This window comes from Bufo gargarizans, chromosome 8 (genome assembly GCF_014858855.1).
Source record: "Bufo gargarizans isolate SCDJY-AF-19 chromosome 8, ASM1485885v1, whole genome shotgun sequence".
Lineage (NCBI taxonomy): Eukaryota > Metazoa > Chordata > Amphibia > Anura > Bufonidae > Bufo > Bufo gargarizans.
Window position 1 is genome coordinate 14,464,719 of NC_058087.1, and position 12,016 is coordinate 14,476,734.

The following is a 12,016-nucleotide window of genomic DNA, read 5'->3' on the forward strand; positions in this document are numbered from 1 at the left end:
ACCACCTTAGGCCCCTTGTCAGTGATGTCCCCATCTGGCCAAATAGGCAAGGTGCAACTGCTATAGGGTATGCAGAGGTAGCAGTGGCACCCAGGCACTGTTTTTTTTAGGGAGCCCAGAGGCTGATCCACCATATACGAAGACCCTAGAATTATTAATGACATATGGTATGGTAGGTTGGAGGTCTTGGGGGCTATTGCAGATTTTGCATTGAGGCCCAGGAGCTTCAAATTACACCTCTGCTAATAAAGCTTGTAAACCCTGCTAGCTACAAAAAGTCGTGTAGACATGTACTATAAACCACAGGTCGTATTACACTGGCATGGCGCTCTTGTTATCTCTTGCCTGTTATGCGCGTGCTTCATTTGCTTTTATGCACTTCACTAGCAGCATGATGTCCGTGAAAGTGAACTGGATATCTACGAGAAGGGGCAGGACTGAGAAGAGGAAGTAAAAACCAAAGACAGTTTGGGGAAGTCTTTACATAGCTGTGGCCACATCTTTTTGTGCAACCTTCTACAGCACTGAACAATCCTGAAGGAACCCGTTGACTTACTGTATAGTGGGGTTCATCAGGTTTCCATTGGGGTTGCTTAGATGTTCTTTCATGAATCTGTAAAATTGAATGTAGCGCTGCATGAGAAGGAGCTATAAGACTTGTAATCCAAGGTAGGTATAAGAAAAGTTGGTGTTTTCACATAGCAGAGCCCAAGGTTAATGTTGGTCATTTGTGACCATGGCATCTGAGGTGTCTTTCCTTGGGAGTGCTGCCCACCTGGGGCCTAAACAGCTCTTCTGTGTGGCGATTGGGAGAGCAGTTTGCTCCTTCTGATAGCCTCTGAAGGATCCAAGCAGTAGTTCCTATGGAGGCCTGCAGGTAGCAGGGCTCGGTAGGAACATAATGGAACTCCCATAGGCTGCAATGGGAATTCATTTAAGTCTATGGGACAAGTAGTCTAACAATAAGTCCCCTAAGAGGACTTAAAATAAAAATAGTAAAAATAAAACCCAAAACACCCATACTATTAAAATAAAAACATATTTATCCCGTACAGTGAATGCCATAACTGGAAAAAAAAGGCAGTTTTACCACTTTTTTCGTTGCTTTACCTCCTATAAATAGAAATTTATAAAACATGTTCAAAAAGTCATACACACTATACACAAAATAGTATCGATAAAATGACTTGCTAAAAAAAAGCCGTCACTCAGCTCTATAGACATAACAATATAATAAAGTTATGGAGGTCAGAATAGGGCAATGCAAAAAAAACTATTTTTCCCAAACTTTTTTTTTTTTTACTATTAAAACGCAAGAAAAACTATATAAATGTGGTATCGCTGTAATTGTACTGTATCATAATGTATCTATATCACAATTAACTTTTGTCGTAGAGTACTTTTTTTTCTGACATCTCGAAATATGAGACATGTACATATGAGTCCATGGCAATGGCTACTTGTCTTACATCATGTTCAGGGGCCTCTTAACAGTCTTTCTTATTTTCCAGGTGATGGAACGATGACTTTACATTAACCACGATGAAACCTTCACAGCTTTATTTTCCAGCCCGAGAATCCCCAAAACAAAAATGACAAACTTTAAGAGGCTGGTGTTGGGCCAGCGCTTCATCCACTGGAAACTTGCTGCAGCGACTCTTATTTTTATGGGATTTGTGTTTTTCATCCAAAAAGTAGTTGTTGACCGAGAGATGGACGAGCTGACGAGACAAGGAGGGTCTCTCGTCAAAAAGAAGAAAATGTTGGACATGATTTATGCCGTAAATAATTTTAAAGACTCTGTGCCAAAAATGCTGATTAATGCCCCTGAAAAACAGAAGGACACTAACAGAAAAATGCCTTGTCTAGCCGGGTACTACACTGCAGCAGAGCTGAGGCCTTACCTGGAGCGGCCACCCCTGGACCCTCATGCCCCCGGAGCATCTGGAAAACCATTCACACCGAATAAACTCAGCCCCGAAGAAAGGAAAGAAATGGAAGAAGGAGAAAAGAAACATTGTTTTAATGTATTTGCTAGTGATAGGATTTCACTTCACCGAGACCTAGGACCTGACACCAGGCCCCCCGAGTATGTGTTTCTCGCAATTTTTTCATAAGTCTGTATATTCTGTCAAATCTTTTAATTAGAAGGGTCTCTTGAAAATAAGATGAGAACAGAGTGCCCACTGCTGGGACACTCGACTCTGTCCTGCTTAAAAGGGTTGTCCGCTTTCCTATATTGATGACTTATCCTTGGGATAGGTCATCAATATCAGATTGGTGGGGGTCCAACTCTTGGCACCCCTACCGATCAGCTGTTTGGAGAGACTGCGGTGTTCTTGCCTGACCATAGACCATCAATATGGGAAAAGCAGACAACCCCTTTAAAGAGTTTCTCTAGCATGTGTTCGGTTTCCCTGCAGCGCTCCTGCAGGCCAGCCAAAGCATTACAGATCTTTTTGAAATCAATGGGCTGTCCGTGTAAAGCATGGATGTGCTGGGTCCTACAGAGCAAAAGATGCTCTTTGTATGTCCCTCCTCAGAATTCTTCTTTTCCACAGCCCTTCCCTTCAGGCATGTTCTCGCTCATCCCTTGGTTCATCTCAGTGGACATGAGTGTTTCAGCCTTACTTGCTATGTAACTATATATTGTACTGTGTACACAACCCAGTCCTACAGCCTGCGGAATCTAATCCTCCGGCCTAAATCAGAAGACATTGTAGAAAGTTACATAACTTGTGCTGATTTACATGAGCAAACCTAAAAATGCTACCGATTCCATTTAGTGAAGGTTGAATTCATACTAGCATCCTGACAGGTCCATATGTTACTGGGGGTCCATCAGGTTACTGTTGGATTGCTTAGTATATCTGATAGCAAGAGCAATGCAGCAGTTTTGCTGTTAGGCTACTTTTTCATTGGCGTTATTGCTATTTTGAGATTCGGCATGGCATCTCAAAACCACAGCAGAACGCTTCCGTCGTAATAATAGAACCAACCGGCTGCATCTGTTCAGAATGGATTAGGTTGTATTTAAAAAAAAAATTTAAGCAACCGGATCCGGAACTCAATGGGCGCCGGCTCTGTTTATTTTCATGTCCGAAAAAAAAACGGATCCAGCACCATTGACCTACATGGTTTTTGGTGCCGGACACAGTTTATTCAGTTTCCCATGACTCACACAAAAACACTAGTTAAAGAGATTTTGTGTCCAGCATGGGAACGCAATAAACTGGTGCAATCTGTTTCGGTTTGTTCAGTTTTGGCCCCTTTGACAATGAATGGGGACAAAACTGAAGCGTTGTGCTGCTGCTGCGATTTTGAGAGCCTGTGCCAGATCTCAAAACCCGGAAAGGAAAACGCAGATGTGAAAGTAGTAGTATTAATTTCTTTAATTTACTATGTTGATTGTATTATTTAGGACCTGTCGCTTCAACTGACATATCTGTTTTACTAACTATTTGCATTCACTGTGTAATAACTATTCTGGAACATCTATTCTGATGACTCTATGTTGTGCCATTCCCTTATTATTCCTGCTAGAAGTTATGAATGAATTGCTAGAAGTTTGCAGTGAAAGTCCAGATGGGTGTTATCAGTTTGAGGTGTGTCCCTGCACAGTCCTACATCATCCAATCAGTGCTGACAGACTATACAGGGACACCCCCCCCCCCCCAACTGGCAACACCCATCTAGACCTACATTGCAAACTAGTAATTCATTCATAACTTCTTGCAGGAATGAAGAACATAGAGTCATAATAATAGATAATCCCGAATGGTTATTACATGGGGGCTGCAAGTAGTTACTAAAACAGACCTGTCAGGAGAGGTGACAGCTCCTCTGTAACTATTCACCTCTTTTACCTTCGTAAAGGTGCATTGAGCAAAAGTTCAAGAGGTGTCCTCCACTGCCCACGACAAGCATTATAATCGCGTTCCACAATGAGGCCTGGTCCACATTGCTTCGCACAGTCTACAGCATCATGTATACATCCCCTGCCATTCTTCTGAAGGAGATTATAATGGTGGACGACTCAAGTACAGATGGTAAGCTGGGAAGAGTGGCGAAATTAATGAAAATTGAAGCTTTTTCATGCTGTAAAATACAACTTTTGAACTTTAATTTTGTGGTCTGTCGATCAAGTTCTGTAATGACTGATGTACAGTTCCCGCACACCTACATAGTCCATCCTCATTCAGAACCACACTGAGAAGTCTGCTAGATTCTTATTGGCATTAACTTTACAATTTGCTGCTGGTTATGTGTCTGTGCACCGTACAGTTTACCTTGATGTAGGTAAAATTTTTCAGGATTGATCCCTATGTTCCCAAGTGTCATCTGCAATGTGCTCCCCATTGATCTCCAGAATTAACCCTTGTGTCCTTCACATTGTGCTTCCCCCATTGCTAGACAGAACATATCCCAGTCTCCACTGACACTGCAGTCCTCTCTTCCCCCTTGTAACATGGAAGTGAGGCTCAGGTGTAACTTCCAACAGGTGGGGGCGTGCATCCTACCTAGCAAAAACTATGATCCCCTCATGTTTGTGTGATGATAAGCATCTCCATAACATACACAATATGAACCAAAGTACTGGGACACCTACACATTACAGGTGCTTTTATGACATCCCATTCTAAATTCATAGCCACTAACATGAAGTTGGCTTGTTGCTCTTCTGGAATGGCTTTTCACAAGAGTGGAAGTTTATGCCCAATCATTTAGGTGAGCGTTTGTGAAGTCAGACGCTGATGTTGGATGAGGAGACCTGAGTCGCAGTCGCCATTTTAGTTCATCCCAAAGGTGTTGGATGGGATTGAGGACAGGGCTCTGTAGACTAGTCAAGTGCTTCCACACCAAGCTCACCCAACCATGCCTTTATGTACCTTGATTTGTGCACTGGGACAGAGTCATGCTGCAACACAAAACGGTCTTCTCCAAAATGTCTCCACAAAGGTGGAAGCATATGATTGTCCAAAACATCTTGGTATGCTCTTCACAAGAACTAAGGGGCTTAGGCTAACCCCTGATAAACAACCCGATAGCATTATTCCTTCCTGGTGTTGAAGCAGTTGAGTCGTCTACACAGAGCCCTGAGCTCACGCCCATCCAACACCTTTGGGATGAACTAAAATGGAGACTGCAAACATCATTGTTTGACCTCACAAAATGATCTTCTGGATGGATGGGCAACATTTCCCACAGACACTTTCCAAAATAGTAACATAGTATATAAGGCCGAAAAAAGACATTTGTCTATCCAGTTTGGCCTGTTATCCTGCAAGTTGACCAGAGGAAGGCAAAAAAACAAACTGTGAGGTAGAAGCCAATTTTCCCCACTCCTTCCCGACTCCAATCATGCAATCAGAATAACTCCCTGGATCAACGACCCGTCTCTTGTAGCTATAGCCTGTAATATTATTACGCTCCAGAAATACATCCAGGCCCTTCTTGAACTCTTTTTAGTGAACTCACAATCACCACCTCCTCAGGCAGAGAGTTCCATAGTCTCACTGCTCTTACCGTAAAGAATCCTCTTCTATGTTTGTGTACAAACCTTCTTTCCTCCAGACGCAGAGGATGTACCCTCTAGAGATGGCCTTGAGGTTTGCCCAGCGGTCGGTTCACTGCGAATTTTGCTCGTTCGCGATTTGCCGAACATGCGAACATATGGTGATATTCGCACGCACCATATTCTTTTGCATTGTGCCAAACTTGGACCCATGATACATCCATCAGGTGGGACAGGACAGCCAATTGAGATGTTTCAGCACATGGACACACCCCCTACCCTATAAATAAACCTGATCTGGCAGCCATTTTACATTCTGTTTTGCCAGGGTAGGGAGAGGTTGCTTTGTGGTGCAGGGACAGACTGTTAGGGACACCAAACGCTAGCTCATAGGGCCACAAAAGTCCTTTTAAGAACTGGTATAGGTGTGCTATCGATAGGTGTGACATACTGAGGGATGTGATATAATATACTTTCTAACATAGAAAGTATATTATAGTGAATTTGTATTGTGCAGCAGTTGTGTGCGGTTCTGCTGCGATACCGCAGGTATATAGAGGGACAAACGATTAAGGGGTTCGATACACCGGCTTCCACAAAATGCTAATTGAGGGGATTAATATATCTGCTTCCACTAAATATTGATTGAGGCATGCAATACACCAGCTTCCAGAAAATACTGATTGAGGGGTGCAATATACCTGCTTCTACAAAATACTGATTAAGGGGTTCTATACACCTGCTTCCACTAACATAGAAAGTATATTATAGTGAATTTGTATTGTGCAGCAGTTGTGTGCGGTTCTGCTGCGATACCGCAGGTATATAGAGGGACAAACGATTAAGGGGTTCGATACACCGGCTTCCACAAAATGCTAATTGAGGGGATTAATATATCTGCTTCCACTAAATATTGATTGAGGCCTGCAATACACCAGCTTCCAGAAAATACTGATTGAGGGGTGCAATATACCTGCTTCTACAAAATACTGATTAAGGGGTTCTATACACCTGCTTCCACTAACATAGAAAGTATATTATAGTGAATTTGTATTGTGCAGCAGTTGTGTGCGGTTCTGCTGCGATACCGCAGGTATATAGAGGGACAAACGATTAAGGGGTTTGATACACCGGCTTCCACAATTGAGTGGAAAATAAAAATACTAATTGAGGGGTTTAATATACCTGCTTCCACCAAATATTGATTGATGCCTGCGATACACCAGCTTCCGCAAAATACTGATTAAGGGGTTTGATATACAGTACAAAAATTGTAGATTCACACTGAAGGCATCACAACTATGAATTACACATGTGGAATTATATGCATAACAAAAAAGTGTGAAACAACTGAAAATATGTCATATTCTAGGGTCTTCAAAGTAGCCACCTTTTGCTTTGATTACTGCTTTCCACACTCTTGGCATTCTCTTTATGAGCTTCAAGAGGTAGTCACCTGATATGGTTTTCACTTCACAGGTGTGCCCTGTCAGGTTTAATAAATGGGATCTCTTGCCTTATAAATGGGGTTGGGACCATCAGTTGCGTTGTGGAGAAGTCAGGTGGATACACAGCTGATAGTCCTACTGAATAGACTGTTAGAATTTGTATTATGGCAAGAAAAAAGCAGCTAAATAAAGAAAAACGAGTGGCCATCATTACTTTAAGAAATGAAGGTCAGTCAGTCCGAAAAATTGGGAAAACTTTGAAAGTGTCCCCAAGTGCAGTCACAAAAACCTTCAAGCGCTACAAAGAAAATGGCTTGCATGCGGACCGCCCCAGAAAAGGAAGACCAAGAGTCACCTCTGCTGTGGAGGATAAGTTCATCCGAGTCATCCGCCTCATAAATCGCAGGTTAACAGCAGCTCAGATTAGAGACCAGGTCAATGCCACACAGAGTTCTAGCAGCAGACACATCTCTAGAACAACTGTTAAGAGGAGACTGTGTGAATCAGGCCTTCATGGTAGAATATCTGCTAGGAAACCACTGCTAAGGACAGGCAACAAGCAGAAGAGACTTGTTTGGGCTAAAGAACACAAGTAATGGACATTAGACCAGTGGAAATCTGTGCTTTGGTCTGATGAGTCCAAATTTGAGATCTTTGGTTCCAACCACCGTGTCTTTGTACGACGCAGAAAAGGTGAACGGATGGACTCTACATGCCTGGTTCCCACCGTGAAGCATGGAGGAGGAGGTGTGATGGTGTGGGGGTGCTTTGCTGGTGACACTGTTGGGGATTTATTCAAAATTGAAGGCATACGGAACCAGCATGGCTACCACAGCATCTTGCAGTGGCACGCTATTCCATCCGGTTTGCGTTTAGTTGGACCATCATTTATTTTTCAACAGGACAATGACCCCAAACACACCTCCAGGCTGTGTAAGGGCTATTTGACCATGAAGGAGAGTGATGGGGTGCTGCGCCAGATGACCTGGCCTCCACAGTCACCGGACCTGAACCCAATCGATATGGTTTGGGGTGAGATGGACGGCAGATTGAAGGCAAAAGGGCCAACAAGTGCTAAGCATCTCTGGGAACTCCTTCAAGACTGTTGGAAGACCATTTCAGGTGACTACCTCTTGAAGTTCATCAAGAGAATGCCAAGAGTGTGCAAAGCAGTAATCAAAGCAAAAGGTGGCTACTTTGAAGAACCTAGAATATGACATATTTTCAGTTGTTTCACCCTTTTTTGTTATGTATATAATTCCACATGTGTTATTTCATAGTTTTGATGCCTTCGGTGTGAATCTACAATTTTCATAGTCATAAAAATAAAGAAAACTCTTTGAATGAGAAGGTGTATCCAAACTTTTGGTCTGTACTGTACCAGCTTCCACCAAATACTAATTGAGGCCTGCGATATACCTGCTTCCACAAATACTGCGCTTCTCTAGAAACTTTGGCACAGAGTCGTTTTGAAAATTACAGGCAGAGGAAGAGGCAGGCTGTTCCGCAGGGGTGGTAAGGGTCGGACAGGTGTACCAGGCCGGAGCCTAAGTGGGAAGTTGCAGAAGGTGGGTGCGATTACGTCAAAGGATGCACCAGAGTTGGTTGAGTGGCTCACTCTGCCTTCCGCTTCTGCACCCTCCTCATCCTCTGTATCTGCACCCTTCTCACTCTCCGCTATGTGCACCCTCAAAGACACCACCACTACCACCACCATAGCCCCTCCACTTGAGTCAGTGGAATTATTTTCCCATCCATTCCCAGACTTTACTGATACGTAGCCATTCTTGTTATCGGATCAGGAAGAGGAGGTAGCAACGGTCGCCACACAGCGGTCTGACTACAGTACCCAGATCAGCCCAAGGAGGGTGGTCCCCGCTGTTGCTACCTACTCTGAGATCTCTAATGTCAGTGGTGGTGAAGGTGACGATGATGATGTGTCGATGGACGTCACGTGGGTGCCCACAAGAGAGGGAGAGGCGGAGCTGCAGATAGGGAGGAGAAGGAGGAGAAGCAGGCAGAACTTGCAGTGCACAGGAGGCAAAAAGCAGACTGCAAATGTATCTGGATCGAGCTATCCACAATGCACAGTCACATCTTGCACTCCCAGGATGCCGGCACATGGCTCCACAGTGTGGGCTGTTTTTAACGTGTCAGCTGCAGACAATAGTGTTGATAACTGTAGCCTGTGCTGTCAACGCATAAGTCGTGGTAAGCCCAACACTCACCTTTTGGACCACCGCCTTAAGAAGGCACCTGGCCTCCCATCACCGAGCCCAGTGGGAGCAATGCCGTCGGAACCCACAAAGCCACACTCCCGGTGCTCCACGTCATGCCTCTTCTCCGCTCTCCTCCCATTTGTTCTCCACTCCACCTTCCACCGTGCCGACGTCGCGTTCATCTGGCAAAAGGCAGGCTTCCATGACCCAAATTTTCGAGCGTAAAAAGTTGATGACGACGCATAACACTCTTGCCCAACGGCTGACCGCTGGCTTGTCGGAACTGCTACCTCGCCAACTACTGCCATATAAACTTATGGACTCAGAGGCCTTTAGAAAATTTGTGGCCATTGGCACACCGCAATGGAAGGTCCCTGGAGGGAAATATTTCTCCCAGAAGGGCATCCCAGAGCTATATGGCCACATTCAGTGACAAGTGAATATATCTCTGGCACACAGTGTCGGTGCCAAGATATATCTGACCACAGACACGTGGTCTAGCAAACACAGGCAGGGATGGTACATAACTTTTACTTCCCACTGGGTGAACCTTCTGACGGCCGTCAAGCATGTAACCCGTGGCACCCGTGTGGATTTGGTGTTACCGCCACGGATTGCATGCAGGCCTGCCTCTTCTTCTCCTCCTCCTACTCCATCCTCCGTCTCCTCCTCGGCTGACTCTTCCTTTTCCATGGACACTCTGAGAAGCGAGGAACCCCTGGACTACTGGGTGTGCAGGCTTGACCTGTGGCCTGAGCTGGCACAATTTGCAATGGAACTCTTGGCTTGCCCCTCGTCGAGTGTCATATCCGAAAGGATCGTGACTGATAAGCGCACTCACCTAGGTCACGACAGTGTGGACTACCACACATTTCTAAAAATGAATGAAGCATGGATCTCAGAGGAATTAAACACCTGTGACAACCATGTGTAATTGAATTTTCTCATGCCAGCCCACACATATCCGCCACCACCCAGAACAAAGAATGGTCCTTGTCTTATGTATATACAGCGGCATAAAAGGCCTTTTCTGTGAATGCCTAATGTTTGGGGCCTGTACTCCAATGGCCTTTAGTAAAATTGTTGTCCGCTGACCGTCTAATATACCTCCAACCACATAATCACTTGTTCTTTTCTGTGCAGTGAATGCCTAATTTTTGAGGCCTGTAGTCCACTGTCCTGCAGTAAAATTGTTATACAGTGACTGCCTAATATACCTCCATCCACATAATCACTTGTTCTTTTCAGTGCGGTGAATGCTTAATTTTTGGGGCCTGTACTTCACTGTCCTGCAGTAAAATTGTTATACAGTGACCACCTAATATACCTCCAGCCACAAAATCACTTGTTTTTTTAATTGCGGCGAATGCTTAATTTTTGGGGCCTGTACTTCACTGACCTGCGGTAAAATTGTTATACAGTGACCGCCTAATATACCTCCAGCCACATAATTACATGTTCTTTTCTGTGCAGTGAATGCATAATTTTTGGGGCCTGTACTCCACTTGCCTGCAGTAAAATTGTTATACAGTGACCGCCTAATATACCTCCAGCCACATAATCACTTTGTAACTGGGCGCCGAAGGCGCACTAGATCTCCCATCAGCCACAGACCTGCTGCTTAGCTTTGGGAGCGAGGATCTGTGTTCGGCCTTGTTCCCAAGGCGGCTTTGCTAGCTGGTAGGCTCCCTGCTCCTAGGTCTGCCTTGAGCGCCAAGCTGATCACTCGGTGCTCGACTTGTCTGTTCTGTCGGTCATGTGAAGCTGGCCACGTCACATGACCCTCACTCCCCACTATAAATACAGGCAACCTGCTGGCTACAGGTTGCCTGTGATACTGGTCCATTGGTGCTTCCTTGTTCCTTGGTTCTAGTCTGCGGCTGCTTGTTCTGATTGACCTCCTGACCTCGACTCGTTCTTTGACCTCGACTTCGTCTCATCCTTTGTATGTATTTGCTCTCCTGGAATGACCTCGGCTCTGACTGTTGACTACATTTGCCCGCTCGATTTGTACTACCGCTTCTCCTGGTTCTGACCCTTGGCTTGTTGACCTTCCGTATCTTTCCTCTGTGCACTTATGTAAGTAAGGGACGGTTGCCCAGTTACGCCCCGTTGTCTAGGGCGGGTAGAGTAAGTAGGCAGGGACAGGGGTTGTGGGTGGAGTCAGAGTGCACCCTCTTTCCTTCCTCTCTGTTCCCTGACACACTTGATCTTTTCTGTGCGGTGAATGCATAGGGCCTGTACTCCACTGGCCTGCAGTAAAATTGTTATCCACTGACCGCCTAATATACCTCCAGCCACATAATCACTTGTTCTTTTCTGTCCAGTGAATGCCTAATTTTTGGGGCAAGTACTCCCGTGGCCTAAAATAAAAATTTTCTAGGCTACAGCAGGGCAAATTTTTGAGAGCTTCCCTTTAAGATGCATAAAAATGCCCCCTAATTAACCACCTCAGCCCCCCTAGCTGAAACACCCTTAATGACCAGACCACTTTTTACAATTCTGCACTACACTACTTTCACCGTTTATTGCTCGGTCATGCAACTTACCACCCTAATGAATTTTACCTCCTTTTCTTCTCACTAATAGAGCTTTCATTTGGTGGTATTTCATTGCTGCTGACATTTTTACTTTTTTTGTTATTAATCAAAATTTAACGAAATTTTTGCAAAAAAATGAAATTTTTCACTTTCAGTTGTAAATTTTTTTAAAAAAAACGACATCCTCATATACATTTTTTTCAAAATTTATTGTTCTACATGTCTATGATAATAAAAATGTTTGGGTAAAAAAAATGGTTTAGGTAAAAGTTATAGCGTTTACAAACTATGGTA

At 44.4% G+C, this 12,016-nt stretch overlaps 1 protein-coding gene across 1 annotated transcript in view; it reads left to right on the forward strand.

The window, feature by feature from the left end:
- Positions 1 to 1,592: 1,592 nt before the first annotated feature.
- LOC122944646 (polypeptide N-acetylgalactosaminyltransferase 3-like) overlaps positions 1,593 to 12,016 on the forward strand; it is a 123,015-nt gene continuing 112,591 nt past the window's right edge. The window contains exons 1-2 of the mRNA XM_044303164.1: positions 1,593 to 2,089; positions 3,877 to 4,049. Of these exons, the coding sequence (XP_044159099.1) occupies positions 1,593 to 2,089; positions 3,877 to 4,049 (670 nt within the window). The remainder of the gene's footprint in view (positions 2,090 to 3,876; positions 4,050 to 12,016) is intronic.